Source organism: Peromyscus californicus, unplaced genomic scaffold (assembly GCF_007827085.1).
Source record: "Peromyscus californicus insignis strain IS unplaced genomic scaffold, ASM782708v3 Scaffold_15__1_contigs__length_86483966, whole genome shotgun sequence".
Classification (NCBI taxonomy): domain Eukaryota; kingdom Metazoa; phylum Chordata; class Mammalia; order Rodentia; family Cricetidae; genus Peromyscus; species Peromyscus californicus.
Window position 1 is genome coordinate 62,831,143 of NW_026294447.1, and position 26,949 is coordinate 62,858,091.

General features: G+C 50.1%; 2 gene segments (V, D, J or C); both read right to left on the reverse strand.

The window, feature by feature from the left end:
- Positions 1-535: 535 nt before the first annotated feature.
- LOC128110357 (Ig delta chain C region membrane-bound form-like) lies at positions 536-12,810 on the reverse strand. The segment is given in 5 exon segments: positions 536-1,768; positions 8,484-8,807; positions 10,991-11,095; positions 11,454-11,738; positions 12,771-12,810. Coding segments are annotated over 5 exon segments (1,041 nt in total).
- Positions 12,811-13,410: 600 nt separating this feature from the next.
- LOC128111012 (Ig mu chain C region-like) lies at positions 13,411-26,710 on the reverse strand. The segment is given in 7 exon segments: positions 13,411-13,682; positions 13,795-13,910; positions 15,681-16,013; positions 16,088-16,405; positions 16,648-16,986; positions 17,096-17,410; positions 26,646-26,710. Coding segments are annotated over 7 exon segments (1,449 nt in total).
- Between the last annotated feature and the right edge of the window lie 239 nt (positions 26,711-26,949).

The following is a 26,949-nucleotide window of genomic DNA, read 5'->3' on the forward strand; positions in this document are numbered from 1 at the left end:
GTTTCCATGTATTATAGAATTAATTTCCATATTTATGGACAGCTCTGTTTCAGTATGTCTGAGAAAAGGGTCTTCTTGGGTTGTTTGGCAAAGACACTAATCCCAATTATGAGGACTCCGTCTTCATGATCTCATTGCCTTCTGATACATTGAGGTAAAGATATCAGCATGAATTTACGGGACATACCCACTCCACAGCAGGTAACAAGAGGGTGACATTTACCACATGTTGTCTAATACCAACCTCTTTTTTGAGTCCCTTTCATATTTGATTTCATTGACCCTCCCACCTGAGTTTAGGTAGGTGTGTACTTTGAATGTTTATGTTGGAGGAAGTGGAAATACAGGGACTCAGGGTCTTGTACGGGTAGTAAGATGCGGATCCAGAACACATTTAGAGAAGGATTTATATATGGAATAGTCCCTGTCTTAGTCACTGTTCCATTGCTGGGAAGAGACACCACGACCATGGCAATTTTTATAAAAGAAAGCTTTTAATTGGGTCTTGCTTACAGTTTCAGAGGTTAGTCCATTGTTATCAAGGTAGGGAACATGGCAGCATGCAGGTAGACATGGTGCTGGAGAAACATCTGAGAGTCTATATCCTGATCCGTAGGCAGAAAGACAGAGAGACACTGGACCTGACATGGGCCTTTGAAATCTCCTTCTAATCCTATCAGAGAGTTCTACTCCCTAGTGACAAAGCATTCAACTATGCGAGCCTGTGGGGAGGCTGGTCTCATTCAAATGACCACAGTTCCCATTCCTGCAGCCTCAGGCCTGGTGTGAGTTTGTATGCACATGAGTTGGTTTGTACATGCATGCCTGTACATGTTCTTCCTGTGTTATCATGCATATGTGTACAATGTGTTTGAGGGACTGTGATGTGAACACATACATGTGTGTGCATCGATACTTATGTGTATGTGTGAAGTCAATTGTGTGTTTAGGGTGGGAGGAGGGTGTCTAAGTTCACTGAACAGTTTTCCTCAGTGTGACCCTGACACCCCTCCTGAGTGGCCTCTCCACTTTTTGCTTCAGACTCCTTGTGCTTTGACCTGAGTTTATCCAGACCATGGAAACAAAAGGGGAGGAGGCAGGTGGAATGAACCATGGCATGTTTATGGGATGGTGGAGGCTTGCAAGGAGGCAGGAGATAGTGAGGAGTAGGGCTAGGGCAGCACATCACCTGCTTTGCCTATAGGATGCCAGTCATTTTGTGTCTGGGAGGCTGGGTGGAGAGCAGGGGGTCGGGAGGAGAGCCTGGAGCTTCTCTCTGCATAGAAGATATCCTGCTTGTGGGCTTCACATTGAAGGAAAGCACTTTTTTTCTGTAGTTGCAATATGTTGCTGTCCTTGTCTACTTCACCTGCCAGAGAGCCTTGGGGTCACATAGGGGCTGTAGACTGAGAAACATATCAGGGCCCAGGAGCTAGAATAGGGCCCAGAAGCTGGACAGTGACCATGCACTGCCCCCTCCCCTAATTACGCGTGTGTCTCCCAGCCCTATCCCAGCCACTCCAGAAATGCTGAAGGGTTTCAGGATGTCCCTGAGAAGGCATCTTACATGCCACCACCAGGGAGGGTTGAGAGGGAGGTGGTAGGCCCACCTTGATGAAAGTGACAAAGCCACTGTAGAGCAGTGTGAGCAGAAAGAGGGCCACGAAGGTGCACAGTGTGGGCCACAGGCCGGTCTCCTCATCTAGGTCCACGTGGTTGTCACTTTGCTCCTCCCTGATGCACAAGTTGGGGATGGTGTTGACCATGCCTGGGGAAGAAATAATGCTCATGAGAAGGGTTCCACCCTACGGCGGGACCATTCCTTATTAACCCGCTCTCCTGCCCACTGAACCCAAAGGTGCAGCTCTCTTCCAGCAGCAACATTTTGCTCACATACCCTCCCCCACTAGTACTTACCACTTTCCCTCATAAGTGCCTACTAACTGCTTTGCCCCACAGGGACCTGCCACCCGTCTTTCCCCCACAGCCTGCTGGGTCCTGGAGTCTCACAACTACATTGGTCTGTGTGGGATCTGGCAGATCTGAACCTAAACGTGATGTGAATACATGCCACCTGAATGGTGCAGGAGATGAGTTGCTACTTCAGAAGACCTAGACACGGTGGCTAGATGAGGCAGGCTGTCCAGCAGAGGCCTTCTTAGGAAGATGTGGCATGAAAGAGACAGAGAAGGGGGAGTAACATTCTAAGAAAAAATAGTGTGCATGGTGTACCCATTGAGAAAGAGCATTACCCTGGGAGTCAGAAGGGACCCCTGAGCCTTGGCAGGTGGAGGGGGAGATCTGAAAGCATCCTAGCTATGGAAACTTAATCCTAAGGGTAATAGGAGGAAATAGAAGATGTTAAGGAAGGTTATATCATTACTACATGGAAATCCCAGCTGGAGACTGAAGTGCAGCCTGAAGCCAGACATGGTGATGGCTGATGTGCAGGTCTAGGAAAACACACTTCCATAAGGACACACCCCAACTTAAAGTGTGAAAGTCCAAGGCAGGTGGGTCACAGGGCTGCCTGGGTGTCCACTCCACAAGTGCTATTTAAGGTTACACTTATGCTCAGCCAGAGTCACTGTGGAGTCTGTGGATGGGTTAGCCTAAAGCCATTTCACCAGATGAAGGCGGTAAGTCCTGCCAGGCGGTGGTGGCGCACGCCTTTAATCCCAGCACGAGAGGCAGAGGCAGGTGAATCTCTGTGAGTTCGAGGCCAGCCTGGGCTACCGAGTGAGTTCTAGGAGAGGCACAAAGCTACACAGAGAAACCCTGTCTCGAAAAAACCAAAAAAAAACAAAAACAAAAAACAAAAACAAAACCCAAAACAAAACAAAACAAAAAATAAAACCAAAAAACCCCCAAAAAACAAAAAACAAAAAAACAAAACCAAAAAAAAAAAAACAAAAAAGAAGGTGGTAAGTACTGAAATCATGTGAGCATTATAGACCATTGAATCTTAGCATCACAAGAGCCACTCAGCAGTCTCCCTGACCCATAGTTTCCAGTTTCAATTACCTATGGTTGGAGAACACGACATTGAAAAGTCACTTGTTTTAAATCACACAGTCTGGAGCTATGTGATGGGCTCTTGCTCTGCCTGGAATGCCAGCCCTCCCTTTGTCCAGGCTTCAAGCTGCCCACATGCCTGTCTGTTGGTCAGTCAGGACCCACCTTAGCCACAGGCTGATTGTCGAAGTCGTACAGAGCTTGACAATACCCATGGTTTCAGGCAGCCACAGGAGGCCTTGGGACAGTTCCCACAGAGACAAGAGAAGGTGAGAGGATGTTTGTGTTTATTCGCTTCATTTATTTGGTGATCATTTCTTACTGTAATTTACAGAAGTACTGCTCTACAGTCTACGAAGAATATAGAAGAGTAACTTTCTTTGCCACATGTAGTATGAGGAGACTGAATACAGAGGGAAATGAGTCAACCAGACAGTGGACATGATGGCCATTCAGCATAGAAAGGTCTCAGGCAAGGGCAGGAATAAAATACCTCCTGGGAGAGCATCTGACTCTGCCAGCAGTCAGTGGGACCCTAGAGTCATGGGAAGAACTCACGTAAGTGAGAAACAGTGGCAGGTGGTTGAGTAAGAGGGTTCCTAGTAGTAGGTTCTCTCTGGGCCTACTGTGGACAAAACGTGCTCTGGCAAGACCTTGCAGGGGGAGAGGTTGAGTTCCACTCTCATCCTCAAAGGTCTGGGACTTGTTATAGCAAGGGAAACTATGAATGTTGTTCCAACATTTCATACACCCAAGGTCTAATTCCATGTACTGTTTCTGTCTTGGTTATCAATCATTTTGTGTCTTGTAATTGCTGCTTACATGTTAGACATTAAACACACATGAATTGTAGAGTCTGGGGTGAAATACAGGTGCACATCCCCTCCTTCATCGGGCATGAAAGGTCTTTTCTTTGGAGCTGGGCACTGAGCTGGGTTCCTTGCTTTAGGTGCTTTGGGATGGAGTCAGTCCATTCCATTCAGCAGGCCTTGGAGACAAGACCAGCAAGCTCTGTTCCCAGGCACTATTTGCTAGCAGTATCCTATGTGGGAGGTTGTGTGAGTGGTGATTAGCTCAAGATTGGGGGCTTTTCTGTATTCACATTCCTCTTGCCAGCTAAGGTAGTCATTAAAATTTTGGTTGATTTCTTGATGTCCTCTTACAGATGGCCCACTGTTCTATCTGTGCCTAGGACAGAATGAAGCAGCCACCTTCTCTCACCTGGGAATGCAGTCTACCTGAGCTTTGTTGATTCCTTGGCTCACTAGTAATTTTAAATGAAATTGTGATGTTAAAAATTTACTTGGGGCTGGGTGGTGGTAGCCAAGGCCTTTAATCCCAGCACTCGGGAGACAGAGCCAGGCGGATCTCTGTGAGTTTGTGGCCAGCCTGGTCTACAGAATGAGATCCAGGACAGGCACCAAAACTACACAGAGAAACCCTGTCTCGAAAAAAAAAAATTACTTGGTATTTTCTTTTGCCATGGTCTGAGTGCCTAATCAAATGTTCTTCCATGTCTATGCAGAAACGCGATGCTTAAGAGATTGATTGCCTTGGCAGCAGAGTGATGGATGGATGGGAGTGGCAGAACTGACTTCATAGAGACCAACCAGGCTGTATTGGATAGCTCAGAGATACTCGTGGACAAAGTGAGAACATTGTGGTGCTCAGGAGCTAGGGTGACAGGAGTGTGGAGGACAGGGTGTTAATATTCTGACCCACCCCTGGGATCTGCCCTATGTCCTGACATAGAAGCCTCTTCTTAAGGAAAACTCCACCCCTTTCTCTCTCTCTCTCTCTCTCTCTCTCTCTCTCTCTCTCTCTCTCTCTCTCTCTCTCTGTTTTCCTTCCCCCTCTCCTTTTTTCTGTCTTTCTACCTCTTCATCTCTCTTATTATAATAAACTCTCCATGTGGATGCAGCGTCTGGGTTGTGTATTACTGGCTGCCGCTGCTGCTGCCATGACCAGCCCCGCTGCATCTGCCCAGCATGTTTCCTTGCATGCATGGGATACCCTCCGGGGTCCCCCCTCGTAATACCATAACACAGGGTTTACCTAAAATTGATATGTTGGGGACACACATCTTGACCGGATATGATGATGCCTGCAGATGCCCCCATAGCCTGCTCCATCCCCAGCACACTCATACTTAGGGGCTCTCAGGTGGAGCCTGTCTGGCCCCTTCCAACCCCAGCTTATGTCAAGTTTACAGCAATCCTGTAGGCTCTCCAGCAGAGAGAGAAATGAGGCAAATGACTCACTGCCTCCAGGTCTAAATTATTAAAGACACTAGCAACTTTGTGGTATGGGATGGTATGTTTCCTATTGTAGTATTGGTTGCTTTCTCCTTGCCAGGGGTGATAGGAACTCTTGCCACCAAGTCTGAGCTGTCAGAGAGCGGAACATTTTTGGAGGAACTCTTATCTAACTCTAATTCTAATCTTCTTTTGCATGGTATGAGGTGGCATGCCTCCTTGAATTGGATCTACAGTATGTGGTTGCACTCAAATGGATGCCAGACTAGAGAACATATTGTAACCCTTGAAAATAGTACACTTGGGATGCCATAACAAGCTGACTGTGGTACATTTTGCAGGGACTTTACAGTGCAAGGTAAGACATGTTCACTATGGCTAGGCTACCTGCCTAGAAAATCTTGCTTGTGTAAAGAACGAGTACAATGGAAAAAAGGCAGACAGATGCTGCCTTCCACCTTGGTCTCTGATTCTGAAGGAAAAATAGAAAAAAGAAAGAGTGTGATAAGACGCTGTTTCTTAGAGCTGGCAGGGGATAAAGGAAAGAGTACAGACTAGATCTCTGCTAAAGAGCCTTTCTTGAGATCTGAAACTTGGAACCCATGAAGAAAATAAGACAGTGAAGAGGGGAAAGTGTGGGAGCCCGTTCTCGGGTTCCTCGTGGGTTTACCCAGCAGGTCCGCATAGAGGATGATTAGGACCACGGGCCTGAGTGCAGGTGTCTGAGATGGTCTGCACTTGGCTGTGCTGGGGGAGGAGGTCTTTTGCTCCACCCCTCGGTGTCTCTATAAAAACTCTGGGGCAGAGACAGTCAGGGCCCGTTGGAATAGGTTCCAGGCCCTCTCGAGGAGATCCTTTATGTTCTATCTGTTTATCTCCGCGATATTCTCCGCAATAAATCCTTCTATCTAATATTTCCTGCTGCTCGCACTCAAGAAAACTCTGGGGAACTGCGGGGGTGGTGGGTAAACGCCCCACAGGAAAGCAGGCCAGGTTCTCTCATAGCCTGGAGACATAGGACATGGAGGAGGACAGACTTCAGTGCCATGAAGTGGAGAAACTGAGAAACGGAACTATTCATCCTTCCTTGAAACAAAGGCTGCATTTATCTGGGGTCACACATGGGAAACCATTCCATCAATATCGAGCTCCCTCCAAGAGGGAATGTTTTAATTCAAAGGAAACAGCCACACAACAAGGGAAGGAGAATACCAGTTAGGCCTTTGCTAAACAGCCTTTCCTGGGATAAAAATAAAACAAATAAACAAAAGTTTTCACACATTAGGGATACTTGATAATTGCTGGCTGAGGTCCCCATGAACATCAGAAATGACTGAAAGACAGTTTAAAGTCATTGCTGAAATAACTAGACACATGAGAAGTAGTGTTTAATGCTCAATTCATTGAAGTGAGTAGGAATATGTTTATTGGAGAGTCAAGAAGGGGGTTGACTCAGCAGGGATTAACTCAGGATTAGGCTTCAGTGGCTTTGCTGAGCTCCATTATGGCATGCATCTTTAAGAGGTAGGTGAGACTTTGGTAGACCTGAATGATTTAGAAAAACGTGTAAGTAGGGTTTGTGAGGTGCTAAAACATTTGGGAGGATATTAAAAAAAGGGAGGGGGCAGATAGTGGGAGTTGTACAAGTCACTCAAAAAATGTGGCAAGATAATGTGCTAAGCCAACGTTTCTAGAGAAAAAAATGACAGAAAACCAAATTCTGTGCTTGTGAATCTTTGAAGGCTAGAAAATAATGAAAGCTTCTGGCATTCTCTTGAAATACTATGATCCTCTGCATGCTGCACAAACAGATGAAGTCTGTTCCTGATTATGACATCAACACATGAATTCATGATGGGCAAATATATAAGCCTACCAGTCCATGTGGGATTGTCAGATGGACTTCATAAAGGCCTATGCCTCTCAGTGAGGATCATAAATGTGTCCTCACCTACATGGATATTGCCACAGGCCTTTCCCAAGCATTTCTACATAAGCAAGCAATGAGAAAGGCCACCATTAAGGGTTTTATCCAACACAGTGTTATATATAGGCACCCATAGATAATTGACAATAAAGGGGGAAACCATTTCACAAACATTGATAGGAAGAAAGTGGCTGATGAATGACCAGAGCCAATGATACTTCCACCTGCTTTATAACCCTATAGTGGCTGGGTTGATAGAAAGAAGCAATGAGTCATTAAAAGGAGCCGGAGAGTTTAAACATAGAAGGTACTATGTGTAGGTGGAAAAAGACATTCCCCAAATCCATAGTTTGTTGATTGAAAGTCTCAGTGCCAGGAATGGGCTACCTCTGTGTGGATTATTGGCCAGAGAGGGCCCTGAGGAGTCACAAACCACAGAAGCTATCACCATGGATGCTAGTTGCATGTCAGAACTAGATGGTAAGTTCCTACTGCTAATGACTCCACAAACTTCGTCTGCAAGACAGAGAAAGCAGGCTAGGACTGAGGTGGAAGCTTCCTGCCTTCTGGCTGGCCTTTGTAGTGCTGGGAGATGTGACACAGGCCAACAGCCTTTCTTGAACATGGACTCTGAGGGCTACACTAATCAACTTACCATGTAAGATCTGCTTTCTAGTGCAATAGCGGCATGGTAGTTATGGGTGCAACCAACTTCTTTCCTGTTGGATCTAAGCTCTGTTCTACAGCAGGGAATTCGCGTTCAGTATCATAAATTAGGGGAAAAAAATCTGTGGCTGGGGAGGTCATAGGTTTCAGTAGAGAAGCAACTGCTATTGTTTGTTAAAAGGATGCCATGGACTTGTAAAACTGGATGCACGTATTTGTATTTATGCCTATAGACTACTATTGCTATCAACCTCACTTATGGAGGGAAGCTTTGCTTCACAGTGAGCAGTAGTGGTTATTGGGGAGATTCATACTTGGTCAAGCTGCTGATAACAGGCCACTGTTTCTGTGGAGCAGAGGCCCAAGAAAATAGGTAAACATCTGTAAACATCACTCTCTCCAGGGTTCAGTAAACACCATGGAGGAAGGGGCTGAAAGAATGTAAGAGCTGTAGGAAGGGCGAAGTGTTGTATAGTTCTTTCTTCTGAACTGAAACAAATAAACATAGTGTTCCTCTTCTCCAGACAGTGCAGACCTCTCCTCCCCAAACAGATAGTATTTCTTTATCACAAGCACCCAGTGATATACTTGCTTAACATTCTTACCCAGTTGTGACTTACCGCTAATATCCAGGCTTTTGCTGGCATTAAGCCTGGTCTGCGAGGCCTCATGTTCCACCACACATGTATAAGTGTTAAGCGAAGCTCTCAGAGGGACTGGTATTCTCAGGACACTCCAGGTCTGGAATGTGTTGCCCCCAGGCTGCTGGGTGGGGTATGCAGTGGCAAAGTATGAAGTGTTCATTTTACTTTGGAACTTCAGCCATATTAGATGGATATCTTGGGGGAAGAAACCGGATACCTCACATATGAGCCACGATGACATCTCAGGATGGGTGGGTGTGGCCAGGAAGTTCACAGAGAGGTTGCTGGGTGCTATGGCCTCTGCAAGAAGTGGTAAGAAGCTTATTATCTTGTCCCACTTGGCTTGAAAGTATCTCGGGACTTGTGAGAGGACAGAAGACCCCCCATCTTCTCATCTGACTACAGTGATGGCCTGAGCAGTGTTGGGGGTAGCAGGACATATGGGTAGGTGGGACGTTAGACAGCCTTGAGGTGAAGTGGGGACAGGTTTCATGTAGATCACAAGGCTGCTCCTGTTTGGAGCCAAAGGGCTTGGTGAGTAAAGGCCTACTCTGGAGACATCCCATTTCTCCTGGTCACTGCCTGACTCCTAGGGAAGCCCAGTGCCTCCTGAACAGACCCAGGCTTTGTTACTATGTGACTTCTCTTCTTGCCAGTATTTGGGAATGTAGACCAGGTTTCTCTGGTGCCCCATCTATTCTCTATGTCCTCCATTCTGTATTCTGAAGGTCAGGCCAATCCTAGGCTTTCCATCTTCCAACCTGGTTGTGTGTGTGTGTGTGTGTGTGTGTGTGTGTGTGTGTGTGTGTGTGTGTGTGTGTGTGTGCACTTGTGGTGGGGGGCATTGCCAGTGAATCAGTGGGTAGGGGTGAGACAGGGGACTATCCCTTCTCTTATACTTATGGGATACATGTGCTCAGGCTGCTATCATCCTGGAGCTGTAGAGACTGCTCTGGCTTGTCCCATGGAGCCCTCAGATCCTCCCTTAGCCTGAAAGGTGAGGGAACCTATTTTGTGAGTGGCACTGGTTTTGGAGATCCTAAGAGAGCCCTTTTTACCATTAATATGCCTCCTTCATGCTCTATGTGTGCATCTTCTGGTTCTTGTTCTAGCAGAGACCCAGTAGGCCCTCTTGGAAGTTCTTAGAGGCTACAGGTTTCTCAGTGTTCAAGGACATTCTTCTAAAACTCACACCTGCATTTCCAGGCTTACATAGCTAATAATCTATTGAGCTATTGATCTGCAGTAATCCCAGAGTTGGCTATAACACAAGAGTCTCTTCCCTCCTTTCCTTCTGCCTCTTCCTTCTTATTCTTTCAACTTATTTATTTTTGGAGACAGGACTTTTTCCTATCTGGCTTATTTCACTTAATGTAATGTCTTCATGGTTTATTTATACAGCAAATGCCAGGATTTCTTTTTTCAGTAGGATAGAGTCTCATGGTATTTCCTTTATCCACCCACTGATGGGCCTTTGGGTTGATTGCATGACAATGAACATCGGGGTACAACATCTGCTGAATTCCTGTCTTTTGAGCTTATACTCAGAAGCAGAATTTCTGGATTGCACAGTAGGTTTAGTTTTACACTTCAGAGGCCTTTCTTCTTTTGGGTGGCTATGTGGCTTGGGGCTGCACCCCCTCCCCCTGACAGGGTGAAGGAGCTCATCAGACATTCTTACAGGTATCAGGTAACAGCTCATTTTGGTTTTAATTTATATTTCTCTGATAATTGGTGGCATTGAACATTTTTGATAAATGATATTTTAAGATATTTTCTCATTTTTAACCTTGGATTATGATTTGCAAATATTTCTGCAAATCCACATGTTGTCTCTTTGTTACGTGGGGACCTGAGCTTATTCTCAGTGTGCTACCGGCTGACTAGCTACACAGGAATTCAGGCTGGGGAGAACTGCAAACCTTAAACTTCTCCAAACAGAACTTCCAGTTTGAACTTTCTTGAGGTGGCTGATGGATAAGGGTGAGGCTTAGGGTCAGCCTAGTCAGGAACTGATACAGCGAGACAGTAGAGTCAGGAGGAGGTGAGGGAAACATGTGGGGAAGGAAAAGTCCTAGAGTCTAGGTGTGATGGTCTCCTGGCCCTCTAAAGAGATTTTTATGTATCTCAGAGTTCTGTTGTCTGTCTGGTCATATGCCTGCTGAGTCCACAAGGAGCTCACAGTTTGGCTCAGAGACACAGAGCTCAGGTCCTGTGGGCCAGGTAGGCCTGTGTACTGGTCCTTCCTCTGTTTATTTCTCATCTTAACTCAAAAAGGGATGATGCATTCGCAGAGTTAGGTGGTGGCATCTCTTGGTACCTGGATGGGGCCTGGCTTGCAATAGGTACTGAAGTCACTTTAGTCACCCGTTCTAACTAGGATGTACATTGACAGCTTGGAGAAGGAGTCATGGAGGGTTTCCTGGAAGAGGTGGTGTGAGGTTGAACAGATGAACTGGGGTGAGGTGCACTGGATTTCTTACCTACTATATTCCTTTTGGTGCTCATAGCTTTTGTGGCTTCTGTGACGTGCTCCGTTATTCGGGGAAGTGGAGGGCTTTTCTGGGAGGACTGAGTATTCTGTTTCTCTGGAATCAAAGAAGTGATGGACAAAAGGTTAAGGTGAGAGGACAGAGTATACTGAGGGACCCAGGGAAGCGGGAAGCAGTGCAAGGAGAGGGCCGCAGGAGTGAAGGGTACCGGTGTGGGAGGCTCCGTGCTCAGCTATTGCCTTTGCTCACCCAGCTGTCTCCTTGCACTTTTAGTACAGGGTCCCCAGGGCATGCTATAGGTGTTGGACTGATAGGGCAGTTGAGAGGAAGGAAGGGAGGGACCAAAGGAGGTGGTCTGTGAGCAAAGGTGGGGGTTGCTTCAGGCTTTGGGGTTAGCTGAGTGTGGGTATGGGAAGCCCCGTAAAACCCTTCTGCATGATTCAGGCTTACTCACCGGACCACTGGAAAGCCTTTTCAGTTTTCTTTCCGGGGTTGTATTCTATGAAACAAGTGTGGGTGCCGTTCAGTTCTGAGGTTCCCAAAGAGAGCCAGCTTATATAATTGCCATTCTTTTCTTTGTAATGGAAGGCCCTCTGAGTCCTGTAGTTTGAGTTTTCTTTCCAAGCAATTTTCAAAGGTTTATTTGAAATTACCAAGCAGGCCAAGCCCACTGAGTTCTTTTCCTTTGAGGCTTCGCACTCTGTGCCGAGGAGGAACATTTGGGGTTCCTTGTTAATTTCTGCAAGAGAGAGGGTAGAGTCTTGAGGACATGGGACTGGGGGCAAAGGTGGGACCTGGGCAATATCACTCCAGGCCAGACTTGTAAAAATGACTCATGGTCCCAAGCAGGCTGGGGAGAAGGGCTTTGAAGCCCTCTGGCTGGTCTCAGGAGCGCCTATCTCTCTGCTGCCATCATCTCTTTCCTGAACTCTCCTCGAGTTTCTTGGGAAAAGACCTACCCTCTGCTCTTTCAAACACCAGTAACCCTACCTCTCCTTCATGAATGTAATTCTCCCGTGACCTTGATAGGAACAGTCAGCCTTCTATATCCTCAGAGCCTCCTGAGCAGCTTGGAGCACCTGAGCAGAGCATCCTGGCTCCCTTTCACAAGCCATGCTTTGGGTCTCTCTAGGCTACTCTTCCTTCTCAGGTTCTGGTATGTCAGATATTTTTCAATGTCCCACTCCCCAGTATTCCAGAGATATGTGGAGGACATAGGTGTAGACTTGGGGTGAATTGTACCCCTCACAGATTTGCTTGCTGAAGTTCGAAGCCCAGAACACCAACATTCATTGTGCAGATGTTGGGACTCATCACCAAATTCCAGATGTATTTTAGGCATTGTCACCTCAGCACCCTGCCTCCCACACCAGCATCTGTGTTCATTTCCCTGGGCTGCTGGGGCAAAGTGCCACACATGGCAGCTTGAGCAACAGAACCCTGTTCTTTCCCAGTTCTAGAGGACAGGAGTCTGGGCTACAGCAAGCTGCTATCCTAAGTGCCACAGGGAGACTCTGTCACAGACTTCTTCCAGCTCTAAGGTCATAGTGGGTCAAATCTAGTTGAGAGGAGCTCATGCTGGCTTGAGATGGGCATCAAACCCCATAGGATGGCATTCTTGGATCATGGTAGTAGGTCCATAGGCACACACATGGGGGAAGGCCATGACGGTGAAACAGTCATTGAGGTGTTGGTGCCAAGAGACAAGGGTTGGCCGAATACCATGGCTTCAGAGCTAGAAGAAGTCTTTCTGACGATTCTCCCTCCTCACCTTGTATTTGCAGGACTTCCCTCTCTGAGCTGAAGCCCATGACCCACCTCCCTCTTCTTTCTGCTCTAGCTCTGTGGCCAGGACTGTATCTGTCCTTCTCAAGTGGCTGCAGAGACTTTATCCTGTTCCTTCATATCTTTCCAGCAGTTGCCATAAACAGAGAGTTTGAATTTCTGAGTTGTTGACGAATCTCCGGGGCCTGGCACATTGCAGGAGTGGTACACACATCCTATATATCTCAGCCAGTTCTTCCCAAGGCACACCCAACATACCACAGACTTTTGGGGTAAGACCCAAAGTATTGCACTAGTTGGAAGCAGCACCAGGCCAAGACGGTGGGCTGGGGTACAGAGCAGAGAGCCAAGGCTGGAGGCTAGTTTCCAGATTCTGAATGCTTTTGGGAGATCAGGCCTGGGGTTTTCTCTGCCCGGCCTCCTTTCTTCCATCAGGGTGGACAGGCCAGAGTGCTGCCATTGCTGCCGGAGAGCGTGCTCTCCCCCTCCCTCTTTCCATCCCTCCTTTCCCTCTTTCTCCCTTAAGCCCCACCAGACTGCTCCGTTGCCAGTGAAGATAATCCCTAGGATGTCAACACTACAGGAAACGTTTGAAAACAAAACAAATTTCTTCACAATAAAGCAGGTTCACAAGATAAAGTATTTATTTCTAAGCAACATTTGTAGACAGTACAGTCACATGTGGCCCAGACCCTGCTTCAGGTTGCACAGGTTGACAAAGTCTTTAACCAGTCTAGAAAGAAGTCCATCTCAGAGCTCAAAGCTGGAGGGTGATACAGGAAAGATAGGAATAAGTTTATCAGTTTATACAGGCAGGTTCACCCCAGGCCCAGAAGTAATGTCCCTGTGGGAGGGTTTCTTGGTCTCTGATGTCCTTCCACGCTGTGAGTCACTTCACCTGCAGGTGACAGAGACAGTGTAAGTTGCTGTCCACTTTTAGGGAGTAGAGGTATGGGCAGTGAGGACTGGTGGCTCCCTGCCCTGTGTACTCAGCCCCACAATCACACTACCTTGAACAGCGTGACAGTGGTGCTATAGAAGAGGCTCAGGAGGAAGAGGACGATGAAGGTGGAGGCGGTGGTCCATAGGTTCTCAAAGCCTTCCTCCTCAGCATTCACCTCCCCCTCTGTGAAGGGACACACAGAGGGAAGGTCAAGCCAAGCCTTGGGGTGGTTAAGCATCTGCCTGAGGGTTGGAGAGTCTCAGCCAGTAGTGACTGGACCCCTAACAGCCCAAGCTAGACACAGCCCAGGTCAAACTGAGGGAGGCACCAACTTGGGGCCTCGTCCTAAGAGCACTGGGGCAGCAGAGCAAGCAAGACAGGTGAGGCACGCGGGCATGGGATGACGGCAGAGTCAGGAGCCCTGGTATAATGGTGTTGGTGTGTTCCGGACTTTCTCTGATCAGGGGGCACCCGAGGCTGTACCTCCTTACTTCTTGAAAAGCTCTGGTATCTCATGCCTCTCTCTGAGCAGAGTTCCTGTGGGTGGCTTGTCCTACTCCTACCAAGAGACAGACCAACACTGAGGGAGACAGAGGGACCAGGGCATTTGTTGGGGTCTTTGACTTCTGTAAAGATGAGCCCTTGGGGGATATCTAAAGCCCATGTCCCAAGTGACTAAGAATATGGAGAATTTCCAGGATGTGGGTTCAAGGAGGCAGTGTTATTGGGTGGTGAGTCCTTCTAGGGGTTCCTGTGACCCATGCTGGGGGCAGGACTCAGCTTCTTCTGGACAATTGCGTTATGTCTTCTGCATTCTGGACTGGGGACCAGGGTGAGTGTGAGTGGGACAAGCACTCTCACATTGATCTCCTGAGGTGTTCTACTAATGGAGGCACAGCCAAGGGCAGCTTTCTGCCCTTGGTGCAGGCTTGAACACCACTTGCTCTGTCTAGACACTGTCTTGTATTTGCTATAGGTGGTTAGTGGGCTATCTTCTGCCCTATGGTGCTGGGACAGGAAGGCATGCTCTCTTCTTGGAGCATTCTTCCCTAAGCACAGACTGGGCTCCCCAAGAAGTTTCAGTGACCTAGTCTAGTGAGGGTTCTCTGGGCCCCGAGTTCTGAAGATTATGGCCCTGGTCAGAGTCCAGGTATATCTGTGTGCCATGCCTGTCCACTTGTTAGTGTGCACATGTCAAGACGTTTCTGTACATGTGTGTGCATGCATGTCCTTGTGCCTATGTGGATCAGTTTTCTATATTTGTCTGTATTCTGTTTCTGTGTACATATGTCCATATGTGTTGGTATCTGTTTCTGTGTGTAGCTGTGTGTCTATGCCTGTTTATATGTCTCTGAAGGTGTTTGTGTCCATATGTGCGTGTGTGCACGAGCTCATGTGCATACATGTGTTCCTGAGTGTCAGGGTGGTTCTGTGTATGCTTTTATGAATGAATGCATATCTGTGCATGTGTCTGCACATATGTACCTATATCTGTGTATAAATACATGTCTGTCTGTGTCTGTGCATGTGCCTTAATGCTGCCTGTACCAGGATAGCCAAGCTTCTAGCCATATATCTAGATGTAGCTGGAGGGATGACATGCTTACACTCTGCGTGTTGTAAGCCTTCTTGAGTCCACACAGAAGGAGACAACTGGCAAGGGAGAGGAAGGGTCAAGGTGGAGGCAAGGCTGCAGGGTATGTGCAGGGCAAATACAACACAGCTGTTGCCCCAGCAGGCAAAAGCATTGCATAATCAAAACCAGCGACTTTTGAATGTTTTTGTTTTTATTTCTAATTTTTATAAAATGCAACATCTCAGTCTGACATGGTTAGTTTGCATACACAGAGCAGCTGGACCCCCAGAGCTTGCCTGGTTGGGGGCTAGCATGTCAGTAGCAGGTGCTGCCTGTGTCAGACATGATCAGGGATACATTGTACAGTGTGGGTTTACCAGTGGACTTGTCCACGGTCCTCTCGGTCACCATGTGTGGCAGGGCCTCATGGCCTACAACACAGGTGTAGGTCTCCCCGGAGTTCCATTCCTCCTCTGTCACGGTCAGGACGCTGTGGGTGAAGTAGAGGCCTGGGGCCTGGGGCTCCGGCATTGGGGCACCGGTCACATACTTGTCTGGGGACAAGAGTTGTCCCCTCTGAAGCCACTGCACAAAGATGTCTGCAGGAGAGAAGCCCGTCACCAGGCAGGTGACTGTGGCCGACTCCCTCAGGATCAGTTGCTCACGGGCTGGTGGCAGCAGGTACACAGCAGGTGGATGCTTGGCCACATCTGTAAGCAGAGACGGTGGTGAGGAGAGGAGCGGAAGGGCCCTGAGACTAGAGGGGAAAAGGGAGAACACCTACCTCTGGGCTTTGAGATGACTTTCTTCAGTGGTGAAGGCAGGTCCCTGTGGGTCACAGTGCACACAAATTCCTCCCTGCTGTCCCAATCTTCCACACAAACACTAGCCACACCTTTGGCGCTGAAGGTGCCATTGAGGTGGCTTTCAGGGGTTTCAGTGTTGGTCTCCAGTGGCTTACCACTTCGGGAAGCCCAGGAGATATTCAGGGTATCATAGGTTGCCAGGTTTGTGACCAGGCAGGTCAGCTTGGCAGTCTTGTTGAGGAAGATGTCCACAAAGGAGGGGGGGATGGGGAAGGCTAAGATGTCTGTGGACGGACCTGCAGCCAAGAGAACATTGGGTCAGTGACTGTCTGGTTGGGAAGTCAGAGAAAAATTTAGTCTCCATCCCCCAAATGGTACCAACTGAGCCTCTGAGGTTCTGCTGAAGGGAAGACCCTAGTCTTAGCCCTTGAAGGTTCAAGGAGCAAATACCCATGTTGGGGGTGGCATTAGCCATACTTGTAAGAGGGTTGCCCTGATCTGGGAGGGCTCATCACTGGGCTTAGGACAGGGTACTCACTAGCAGCACATGTGGAGGACACATTCTTCCAGAAGGTGAGACCCCTGTGATCCACACGGCAGCTGTACACATTCAGGTTCAGCCAGTCGCTTTCAGTGATGGTCAGCGTGCTCATGACCTTGTAGGTTCGGGATCCGGATCCTTTGTCTTCAGTCGTCACCGGCTCTGTGGTGAAGCCAGACTTCACAAGCTTCCCATCATGTAGCCAGGACACTGTGATTTGTTTGGGACTGAAGTTGGAGGCCTCACAGATAAGTCTGGACTTGCGTGGTACAGGTCCAGAGAAGGCATCACGTGGTGGAATGAACACAGTCACATTGGGGGGCATCTCCGTGACAGCTAGAGGGGAAGGACAAGGCGTGAGCTCAGCTTGGCCTAAGCCCTAGGGCCCTGCTCTCTCTGGGCCGTGCCTGGGCCTCTGCCCCCACTGGGAGGGGTTGGTTCTTACCTGGAATGGGCACACGTAGATTTTTGTTGTTGCTGCCATGGTGGATTTTGCATACCAGGTATTCATCTGAACCCTCAAGGACGTTCTTGGAAGACAGGAGTACCTGCGAGGTAGCTATATACTTGCCTCCCGTCCTCAGTGTTGGGAAGGTTCTGACACCCTGGTTGACTTCGGTGTTGTTCTGGTAGTTCCAGGAGAAGGAAATGGAGCTGGGCAGGAAGTCCCGTGCCAGGCAGCCCATGGCCACCATATTCCCGTCAGACAGGGGGCTCTCGCAGGAGACGAGGGGGAAGACGGTTGGGGGGGATTGACTCTCTGAGGACCAGAGAGGAATAAAAGAGAAACGGAGGGGTAAGAGTCTGTCTTCTTGTCCCCTGCCAGTCAGGGGACCTCTATACTCCCCTGCCTCTGTGACTGTTGCTCTTAAGGCAGATGGGGCTAGATATGGTAGTAGGTGAACCTGGCCTACAGGACAAAGCTGCTGCAGGCTATGGAGCCACCTTCTAGCCATAGAACATGGCTAGAACATTGGAAGCCTTTATGGACAGGGAGAGATCATCAGCCAGCTCCAGGGGCACTGGCACCTGCTCTCGGGGACAGTCCTAGATCCTGGCTTCTCATGTAGGCTTGGCCCTGCCCTGCCCTGCTTCCCCCTGAGACATGGGCTGAGAGAACCATTCTCATTCCAAAGCAATTGGAGGAGCCCATCGGGATGAGGCGGCGGTGGGGGAGGGGCTCAGGCTTCATACGCGCACACCAAGCTTGAATCAACACACCAGGCATGCTGCTTGGTTCATGAAACACCCAGAAGTCAAACTTGCTGCTGTTCCGAAGCCTCTCTAGCCAAGTAGACAAGGTGTGTCAGGGAGAAGGAAGGTGGGTTATGATGGGGGACCTCATGGATTCATCTGGAAATTTCACCTTGGCACACGTTCTACCCCGAACAAGGTCCTAGCCAAGCTGGTCCAGGCCTGGTGAAACTCATTCCGTTCAGCCTAGCTTTGCTCTTTCCGTTCCAGATCTGCCCCATCTCAGCTTAGCTAAACTGTTTCAGGCCCAGCTCACCCTAGCTCATCCCAGCTCATCTCATTCTAGCTTAGCTAAATCAGCCTGAGCCTAGCTAAATCCAGCTCAGCTCAGGGGAGTTCACACCCTACAGTTTAGCCCAGCCTAGCCTCCATAAGCTGATTCAGGCCTGGGTAAGCCTAGCTCATCCCAGCCCAGCTTAGCTCAGTCCAGTTAAGATTAGCCAGCACACCTCACCTGGCTCAGCTCAGGTCACCATCCCAGTTTAGCCCAGCTGGCTCAGCTCATCTTAGTTCATCCTAGCCTGGCTGGTCTTAGTTTAACTCAGTTTAGCCCTAGTCAGCCCAACCCAGTCCAGCTCAGGTCAGTTTAACTCAGCTTAACCAGCCTAGCCAAGCTCAGTCCTCTTCAGGTAGCTCAGCCAGTCCAGCTCAGCTCAGTTCATCCCAGCTCATCCCAGCAGCATTTAGCATAGCTCAATTCATCTTATTCCAGGACACCTCAACCCAGTTCATGGTAGCCCAGCTCAGTCTAGCTCAGCCTTATTCAGTTAGCCTACTCATCCTAGCTCACCATAGCCTGACTTAGTCTAGCTTATCCCAAACCAGCTCAGCCACCCCAGCTCAGTATACAGCTCATCCCACAGATAGCCCAGTTCAGCAAGTCAGCCCAGCTCATCCTAACTCAGCCTAGTGTATCCCAGCTCAGCAGGTAGCCCAGTTCAGCCAAGCTCCACTTCCTAAGCTCAGCTCAGCTCAGCTCAGCCCAGCTCCGCTCATCTGAGTCTGGCTCATCCTGGCTCAGTATAGCTTAGGCCAGCTGAGCCCAGCCAAGGCCATTCCAGCTCATCCTGAACCAGCTCAGCCAACCCGGCACAGCTCAGCTCAGCCAACCCGGCACAGCTCAGCTCAGCCTAGGTCATCCTAGCCTTGGGTGTCCCAGCTAAGGTGAGCTCAGTTAGTACAGTTCATCCCAGCTCAGCTCACCCTACCTCAGCTGACCACAGCTCAGCTCACCCCAGCTCAGCTCAGCTCACCCCAGCTCAGCTCAGCTCAGCTCAGCTCAGCTCAGCTCACCCCAGATAAGCTCACCCCAGCTCACCCCAGCTCAGCTCACCCCAGCTCAGCTCAGCTCACCCCAGTTCAGCTCAGCTCAACTCAGCTCACCCCAGTTCAGCTCACCCCAGCTCAGCTCACCCCAGTTCAGCTCACCCCAGCTCAGCTCACCCCAGTTCAGCTCACCCCAGCTCAGGCCACCCCAGCTCAGCTCAGCTCACTTCAGCTCAGCTCACTCCAGCTCAGGCCACCCCAGCTCAGCTCACCCCAGCTCAGCTCAGCTCAGCTCAGCTCAGCTCACCCCAGCTCAGCTCAGCTCAACCCAGCTCAGCTCAGCTCAGCTCAGCTCACCCCAGCTCAGCTCAGCTCACCCAGCTCAGCTCAGCTCATCCCAGCTCAGCTCAGCTCACCCCAGCTCAGCTCAGCTCACCCCAGCTCAGCTCAGCTCACCCCAGCTCAGCTCAGCTCACCCCAGCTCAGCTCAGCTCACCCCAGCTCAGCTCAGCTCACCCCAGCTCACCCCAGCTCAGCTCAGCTCACCCCAGCTCAGCTCAGCTCACCCCAGCTCAGTTCAGCTCAGCTCACCCCAGCTCAGTTCAGCTCAGCTCACCCCAGCTCACCCCAGCTCAGCTCACCCTAGCTCAGCTCAGCACACCCTAGCTCAGCTCAGCTCACCCCAGCTCAGCTCACCCCAGCTCAGCTCAGCTCAGCTCACCCCAGTTCAGCTCACCCCAGCTCAGCTCAGCTCACCCCAGTTCAGCTCATCCCAGTTCAGCTCACCCCAGCTCACCCCAGCTCAGCTCAGCTCAACCCAGCTCAGCTCAGCTCAGCTCACCCCAGTTCAGCTCACCCCAGCTCAGCTCACCCCAGCTCACCCCAGCTCACCCCAGTTCAGCTCAGCTCACCCCAGCTCACCCCAGCTCAGCTCACCCTAGCTCAGCTCAGCACAAACTAGCTCAGCTCAGCTCACCCCAGCTCAGCTCACCCCAGCTCAGCTCAGCTCAGCTCACCCCAGTTCAGCTCACCCCAGTTCAGCTCAGCTCACCCCAGTTCAGCTCATCCCAGTTCAGCTCACCCCAGCTCACCCCAGCTCAGCTCAGCTCAACCCAGCTCAGCTCAGCTCAGCTCAGCTCACCCCAGTTCAGCTCACCCCAGCTCAGTTCACCCCAGCTCACCCCAGCTCACCCCAGCTCACCCCAGCTCAACCCAGCTCAGCTCAGCTCAGCTCACCCCAGCTCAGCACACCCCTCACCCCAGCTCAGCAAACCCCAGCTCAGCTCAGCTCACCCCAGCCCTCAGCTCAGCTCAGCTCAGCTCATCCCAGCTCAGCTCAGCTCACCCCAGCTCAGCTCAGCTCACCCCAGCTCCCAGCTCAGCTCAGCTCAGCTCAGCTCAGCTCACCCCAGCTCAGCTCACCCCAGCTCAGCTCAGCTCATCAGCTCAGCTCAGCTCAGCTCAGCTCAGCTCACCCCAGCTCAGCTCAGCTCAGCTCAGCTCAGCTCAGCTCAGCTCACCCCAGCTCAGCTCACCCCAGCTCAGCTCAGGCCACCCCAGCTCACCCCAGCTCAGCTCAGCTCAGCAGCTCAGCAGCTCAGCTCAGCTCAGCTCACCCCAGCTCAGCTCACCCCAGCTCACCCCAGCTCAGCTCACCCCAGCTCAGTTCAGCTCACCCCAGTTCAGCTCAGCTCAGCTCAGCTCACCCCAGTTCAGCTTAGCTCAGGCCACCCCAGCTCAGCTCAGCTCACCCCAGCTCAGCTCAGCTCACCCCAGCTCAGCTCAGCTCAGCTCACCCCAGTTCAGCTCACCCCAGCTCAGCTCACTCCAGCTCAGCTCACCCCAGCTCAGCTCAGCTCACCCCAGCTCAGCTCAGCTCACCCCAGCTCACCCCAGCTCAGCTCAGGCCACCCCAGCTCACCCCAGCTCACCCCAGCTCAGCTCACCCTAGCTCAGCTCAGCACACCCCAGCTCAGCTCAGCTCACCCCAGCTCAGTTCAGCTCAGCTCACCCCAGTTCAGCTCACCCCAGCTCAGCTCACCCCAGCTCACCCCAGCTCAGCTCAGCTCACCCCAGCTCAGCTCAGCTCAGCTCACCCCAGTTCAGCTCACCCCAGCTCACCCCAGCTCACCCCAGCTCACCCCAACTCAGCTCAGCTCAACCCAGCTCAGCTCAGCTCAGCTCAGCTCACCCCAGCTCAGCACACCCCAGCTCACCCCAGCTCAGCAAACCCCAGCTCAGCTCAGCTCACCCCAGCTCAGCTCAGCTCACCCCAGCTCAGCTCAGCTCATCCCAGCTCAGCTCAGCTCACCCCAGCTCAGCTCAGCTCACCCCAGCTCAGCTCAGCTCAGCTCAGCTCAGCTCAGCTCACTCCAGCTCAGCTCACCCCAGCTCACCCCAGCTCAGCTCACCCCAGCTCACCCCAGCTCAGCTCAGCTCACCCCAGTTCAGCTCACCCCAGCTCAGCTCACCCCAGCTCAGCTCAGCTCACCCCAGTTCAGCTCAACCCAGCTCAGCTCAGCTCACCCCAGCTCAGCTCACACCAGCTCAGGCCACCCCAGCTCAGCTCACCCCAGCTCAGCTCACTCCAGCTCAGGCCACCCCAGCTCAGCAGCTCAGCTCCGCTCCGCTCAGCTCAGCTCAACTCAGCTCAGCTCAGCTCACCCCAGCTCAGCTCAGCTCACCCCAGCTCAGCTCACCCCAGCTCACCCCAGCTCAGCTCACCTCAGCTCAGCTCAGCTCACCCCAGCTCAGCTCAACCCAGCTCAGCTCACCCCAGCTCAGCTCAGCTCACCCCAGTTCAGCTCAACCCAGCTCAGCTCAGCTCACCCCAGCTCAGCTCACTCCAGCTCAGGCCACCCCAGCTCAGCTCACCCCAGCTCAGCTCACTCCAGCTCAGGCCACCCCAGCTCAGCTCACTCCAGCTCAGCTCACCCCAGCTCAGCTCATCCCAGCTCAGCTCAGCTCATCCCAGCTCAGCTCAGCTCACCCCAGCTCAGCTCAGCTCACCCCAGCTCAGCTCAGCTCAGCTCAGCTCAGCTCAGCTCAGCTCAGCTCAGCTCACCCCAGCTCAGCTCAGCTCACCCCAGCTCAGCTCACCCCAGCTCAGCTCACCCCAGCTTAGCTCAGCTCACCCCAGCTCAGCTCAACTCAGCTCACCCCAGCTCAGCTCACCCCAGCTCAGCTCAGCCATCCCAGCTCAGCTCAGCTCACCCCAGCTCAGCTCAGCTCACCCCAGCTCACCCCAGCTCAGCTCAGGCCACCCCAGCTCAGCTCAGCTCACCCCAGCTCAGCTCAGCTCACCCCAGCTCAGCTCAGCTCAGCTCACCCCAGTTTAGCTCACCCCAGCTCAGCTCAGCTCAGCTCACCCCAGCTCAGCTCAGCTCACCCCAGCTCAGCCCACCCCAGCTCAGCTCAGCTCACCCCAGCTCAGCTCAGCCCACCCCAGCTCACCCCAGCTCAGCTCACCCCAGCTCAGCTCAGCTCACACCAGCTCAGCCCACCCCAGCTCAGCTCAGGTCACCCCAGCTCAGCTCAGCTCACCCCAGCTCAGCTCAGCTCAGCTCACCCCAGCTCAGCTCTGCCCACCCCAGCTCACCCCAGCTCAGCTCAGCTCAGCTCACCTAAGCTAGCCTGGCTCATCTGAGCTCAGCACAGTCTACCTCATTCTATCTCATCAAGCCCAACTTTGCTTGCCCCTGAATGATTACCTTAGCTTTGTACATCTCAGAGAAGCTGAGCATTTTTAAGTGCAGGTCACCCATCTCAGCCCAGCTCTGCTTGCTAGAGCCTAGTTTACCAGGGCTCTCAACCTCGTTCATGGAATTTCTCTGTCTAGCTCTCTGCTGTGGCTGGGATGGTAATGGCCAGGAGCGTTGGCCCAACCAATCCATTTGCCCCAGCAGCCGCCGTCTTTTTCTCAATGCTGTCCAACTGTGGACTTCATTCTGAATATCCACACTCTGGTCCCTGCTCTTCCACACTGACCTTGGCTGCAAAGGGCTGTCCTTTGATACCATTCTTTAACAACCATGAAGTATATTTACTGGCAACTTCCAATTCATTAGACCATCTTGAGACGTAGATCAAGAATGTCATAATGTTTTCCATAAAAACTAAAAACATCTTTTCCTCCAGAATCCCAGCATTACCTCCTTAACTTGGGTCTCTTTTACTGAGTCTCAATTAGCCTCTACTTTAAATTCCTTCTAGATTAAAACCACCATTAGCAACCACTGAGGCATTCATTTTATCTATTGCTTAAGACGAGGCGGTACTGATACAAAATTCAAAGCCACATGTGTAAGTGAGGCAGAGTCAGTACCAGCACCCCAAGTAATATGCTTAATTGAAATAATTCCAGATAATCACATACACTTTCCCTAAGATTTCCTTAAAATACCAGAGCCACATAAACAATGGTTAACAAGCAACCTTTTTCTTTTGCTTTTTTTTTTAAAGAGAAGTTAAATGTGAGTGACCCAGACAATGGCACTCAAAAGATGGACAAATGTCCTTTTCTCCTCCTAAAGCAGTGACTAAAGACTAAGTCCCTCTCAAGCAGAAGCAATCATCAAACACAAGCTTTAAGAGAGGCAGCCACAGCTGTGGCTGCCTCTGGCTTACCGTTTGGGGTGCTTGGTTTCAGGGAGGTCCAGGGTCTTTGTGTGGAATTGTTCCTTCAAGGCCATCGAGACTGGCTGGTCCATAAGCAGCCAGGTGGATGGGTGGCAGAAGCCACAACTGTGCATTCCCAGGTCTGGGTGGTCCTGGGAGACCCAAAGTCTGGGTCTGCCCAGCAGCAACCTGGTCTCAGACCTTTGGCCAGTTCTCCAACAAGAAGCCGGGCCAGTGGGAGTTCAAACAGAACATGTCCCTATGGACTGGCTTAGATGCCTTCTTTCTTTTGCACTATCTGACCGAGTATACTCTCAGCCACCAATTGTATGTTCAACTGAAATAATTCTAGATAATTGCATTCATTTGTAAAAGCTATCTCTTAAAATGAACACTTAGAAAGTGGTCTTGAAAAAGACTTAGGGAGCCATCTTTACCAGAAAGTCAAAGTCATTCTTAATCATAAACCAACTAGCTTAAAAAATCATGAACAAAGTTACTTGTAAATACTTTGGGTATTGGAAAACGAACTTAGTTGGGATCAGTGATCAGAGGGAAGAATAATAAAGTGATTTTAAAAGATTTTCTAAATACATTAGAAATTAAATACATTAAAGCCCTTTAATTTCTTACATAGTCTAACTTTGAAAATGAATATACATTTTAGAAGTTGATAAACTTGAGTTTGGGGAAACTAGAACTTCACAAGCTAAAATTGAAAGATTGAACTCACTAAATTAAAAGAGGACCTTTCCAGTTTCGACTGAATGCTCAACTTATTTTAGAAATGCAAATTACCCAGGTGTTGTTTTGCTCAGCCTGGACTTCCAGTTCTGTGGGCTGGGCAAAACATCTCAAAACTACTTCTTCAAACCACAGCTAGAACTTTACCTAGTGGCTTTATTTTCTTCTTCCCAAAATAGCCTTGTCACATGACCTGCTTCCTGCCAGCTGCCCCAGGTGTCCTGGTCCTCATCGGCCATCTTGACTCCAACTCAACTTTGCTCAATTCATTTAAAAACATTTTAAACTTAATTTATTATTATTAAAATCCAGTTCTGAATGTGGCGTGAAAGATCCTCATCCCCATTCCTCAGCTGAACTTGCAGGAATACCAATTTTAGAAAAACATGACTTCAAATTGAGTGACTAGAATTTTTGATACTAGGACACTTAAAAAAATGAGTACTTGAAAAAAAATCTCTCACATTTTAAAGTCACAGTATGCTAGCTATTTTTCCCCAGGAACCACTTTAAGGATAAAAATAATATCTTCTAATATTCCACATGAACACTTCTGTGTTTCTTTGGAACACTGGACTTCTGTGGGCTCCCCAGACTCCTCTAGGTAGCAGTTACCTTTTTGAGATGAGTCCACTATCTCTAAGACCAAGGCTAGCTGCCTTCCTTGCTCGATTCACTCACTCAGACAGTTCTCTTCCCAACGAATAAGGTTTTGAACAATCTAGTGCAGAACACTCCTCACGAATCTAAAGAAAACGTTCCACTCCACTCTCTCTGCCTGTGCATCCTGCCACTGTACAAATGCTGACACAGAAAAAGCGTATTTCTCAGCCAACACGGTGACTTCAAAAACTGAGTCTCTCCCACCACAGCTCAAACTATCCCTCCAGCCATGGATCTTTTTAGCATCTCACTCAAACAAGGCCCTCAAGTCCCCTGCCCCATTATCCAGGGTGTCCACCAATACATCAAACAGGACCTCTTCTAATAGTTTTTCAAAGGTGTAGAAATATTCTTAAGACTCTGAGATACCTAGACAGTTTAGTCCCTAACCTCTCCCGCCAGCCCTCAGGGACAAATCTCCAGGTCTAATCTGCAATGCTCAGAAAACTCCATAGGCAAAGGTTAAAAATGAAGGCCCAGATAGGCCATTCTTACCTGAAGAGACGGTGACTTGGGTCCCTTGACCCCAGAAGTCCATAGCATAGTAATCACAATGGTGAAATTTCTATCCATATCGCACAAAAAACCCCAGAGCCTGCCTAGAATCACCCCTGGGCAACTCAGGCACCATGCCGACTCCCAGCACGCCACAAGAACCAACCATCCAAGTCCTTGGTCCACACTCCGTTTCTTGCCTGGGTAGAGGTCCCTGGACCTCTCTTTAGTTTTCAAGGTGACCCATATTCTAGCCTCACCTCTGAGAAACCAGACAGCTGCTGGCCCTGGACTTTTTACCATGAACTGGCAGCCCCTAATTCACATAAGAGTCTGATAATCCTAGATGGGAGCCTACTCCAGATTTCAAGCCGCAATTCTGGCAGACCCTTTACCACATATCAGTCCCAATATTACCACAGACCAGTGGGTAGAGAGCCTTGACTCAGACCCCTGTGTCTCAATTTTGGGGCAAAGGGATTGAATCTCAATTCCCATTTGCCGAGTCTTGGTCCTGAATGCTCAAGAGTCCCCCCCGCCCCCAAGTGCATTTAGAATGGGAGAAGGTAGGACTCACCTGAAGAGACAGTGACCAGAGTCCCCTGGCCCCAGTAGGCAAACACATTGTGACAACCATGATAAGACCCCGGACAATAAATGGCCCTTGGCTACAGCCCCAGGATCATCTCAGATTGGGCCCAGTGAGGGATAAGAATAGCGAGGATAAGGGACCCTAACGGCAAGGGTGGCCAGGATCACCATAGGCCCTTGGCTGTAAAGTCTGGGAGCTGAGGATGTCTGTCTGTGTCAGCCAGGATCCATGAAGACCCCTTCCTTACTCCCAGGTTGTTCCTAGTCCTTCATGACCTGAAACTCAGATACACTCATTTCCCCCCACCACAAATGCAGGAAAATCTGTCTGAGCTGAGCAGAAGAGAGAGGCTGTAAGGACTCACCTGAGGAGACGGTGACCATGGTTCCTTGGCCCCAGTAGTCAAAGTAGTCACACTGTCACAAGCCCCTTTAGTGGGTGTACAAAAACCCCTACCTCTATCCATCTAGCCAAACAACAGAAAGGTCTGTCTCCTATGGCTGTCACTGTCCCACAGGTTGTAGCCTCTGCCTGCCTCTTATCCTGGGAGCAAAGACTTCACACTTACAGAAAAACCTATGCAGTCCTCAGAGTCTGCAGATAGGCCGACTTGGGGAAATCTGAGAGTATCTTTTCCAGATTCAGAATGGAGGATGCAGAAAGAAAGC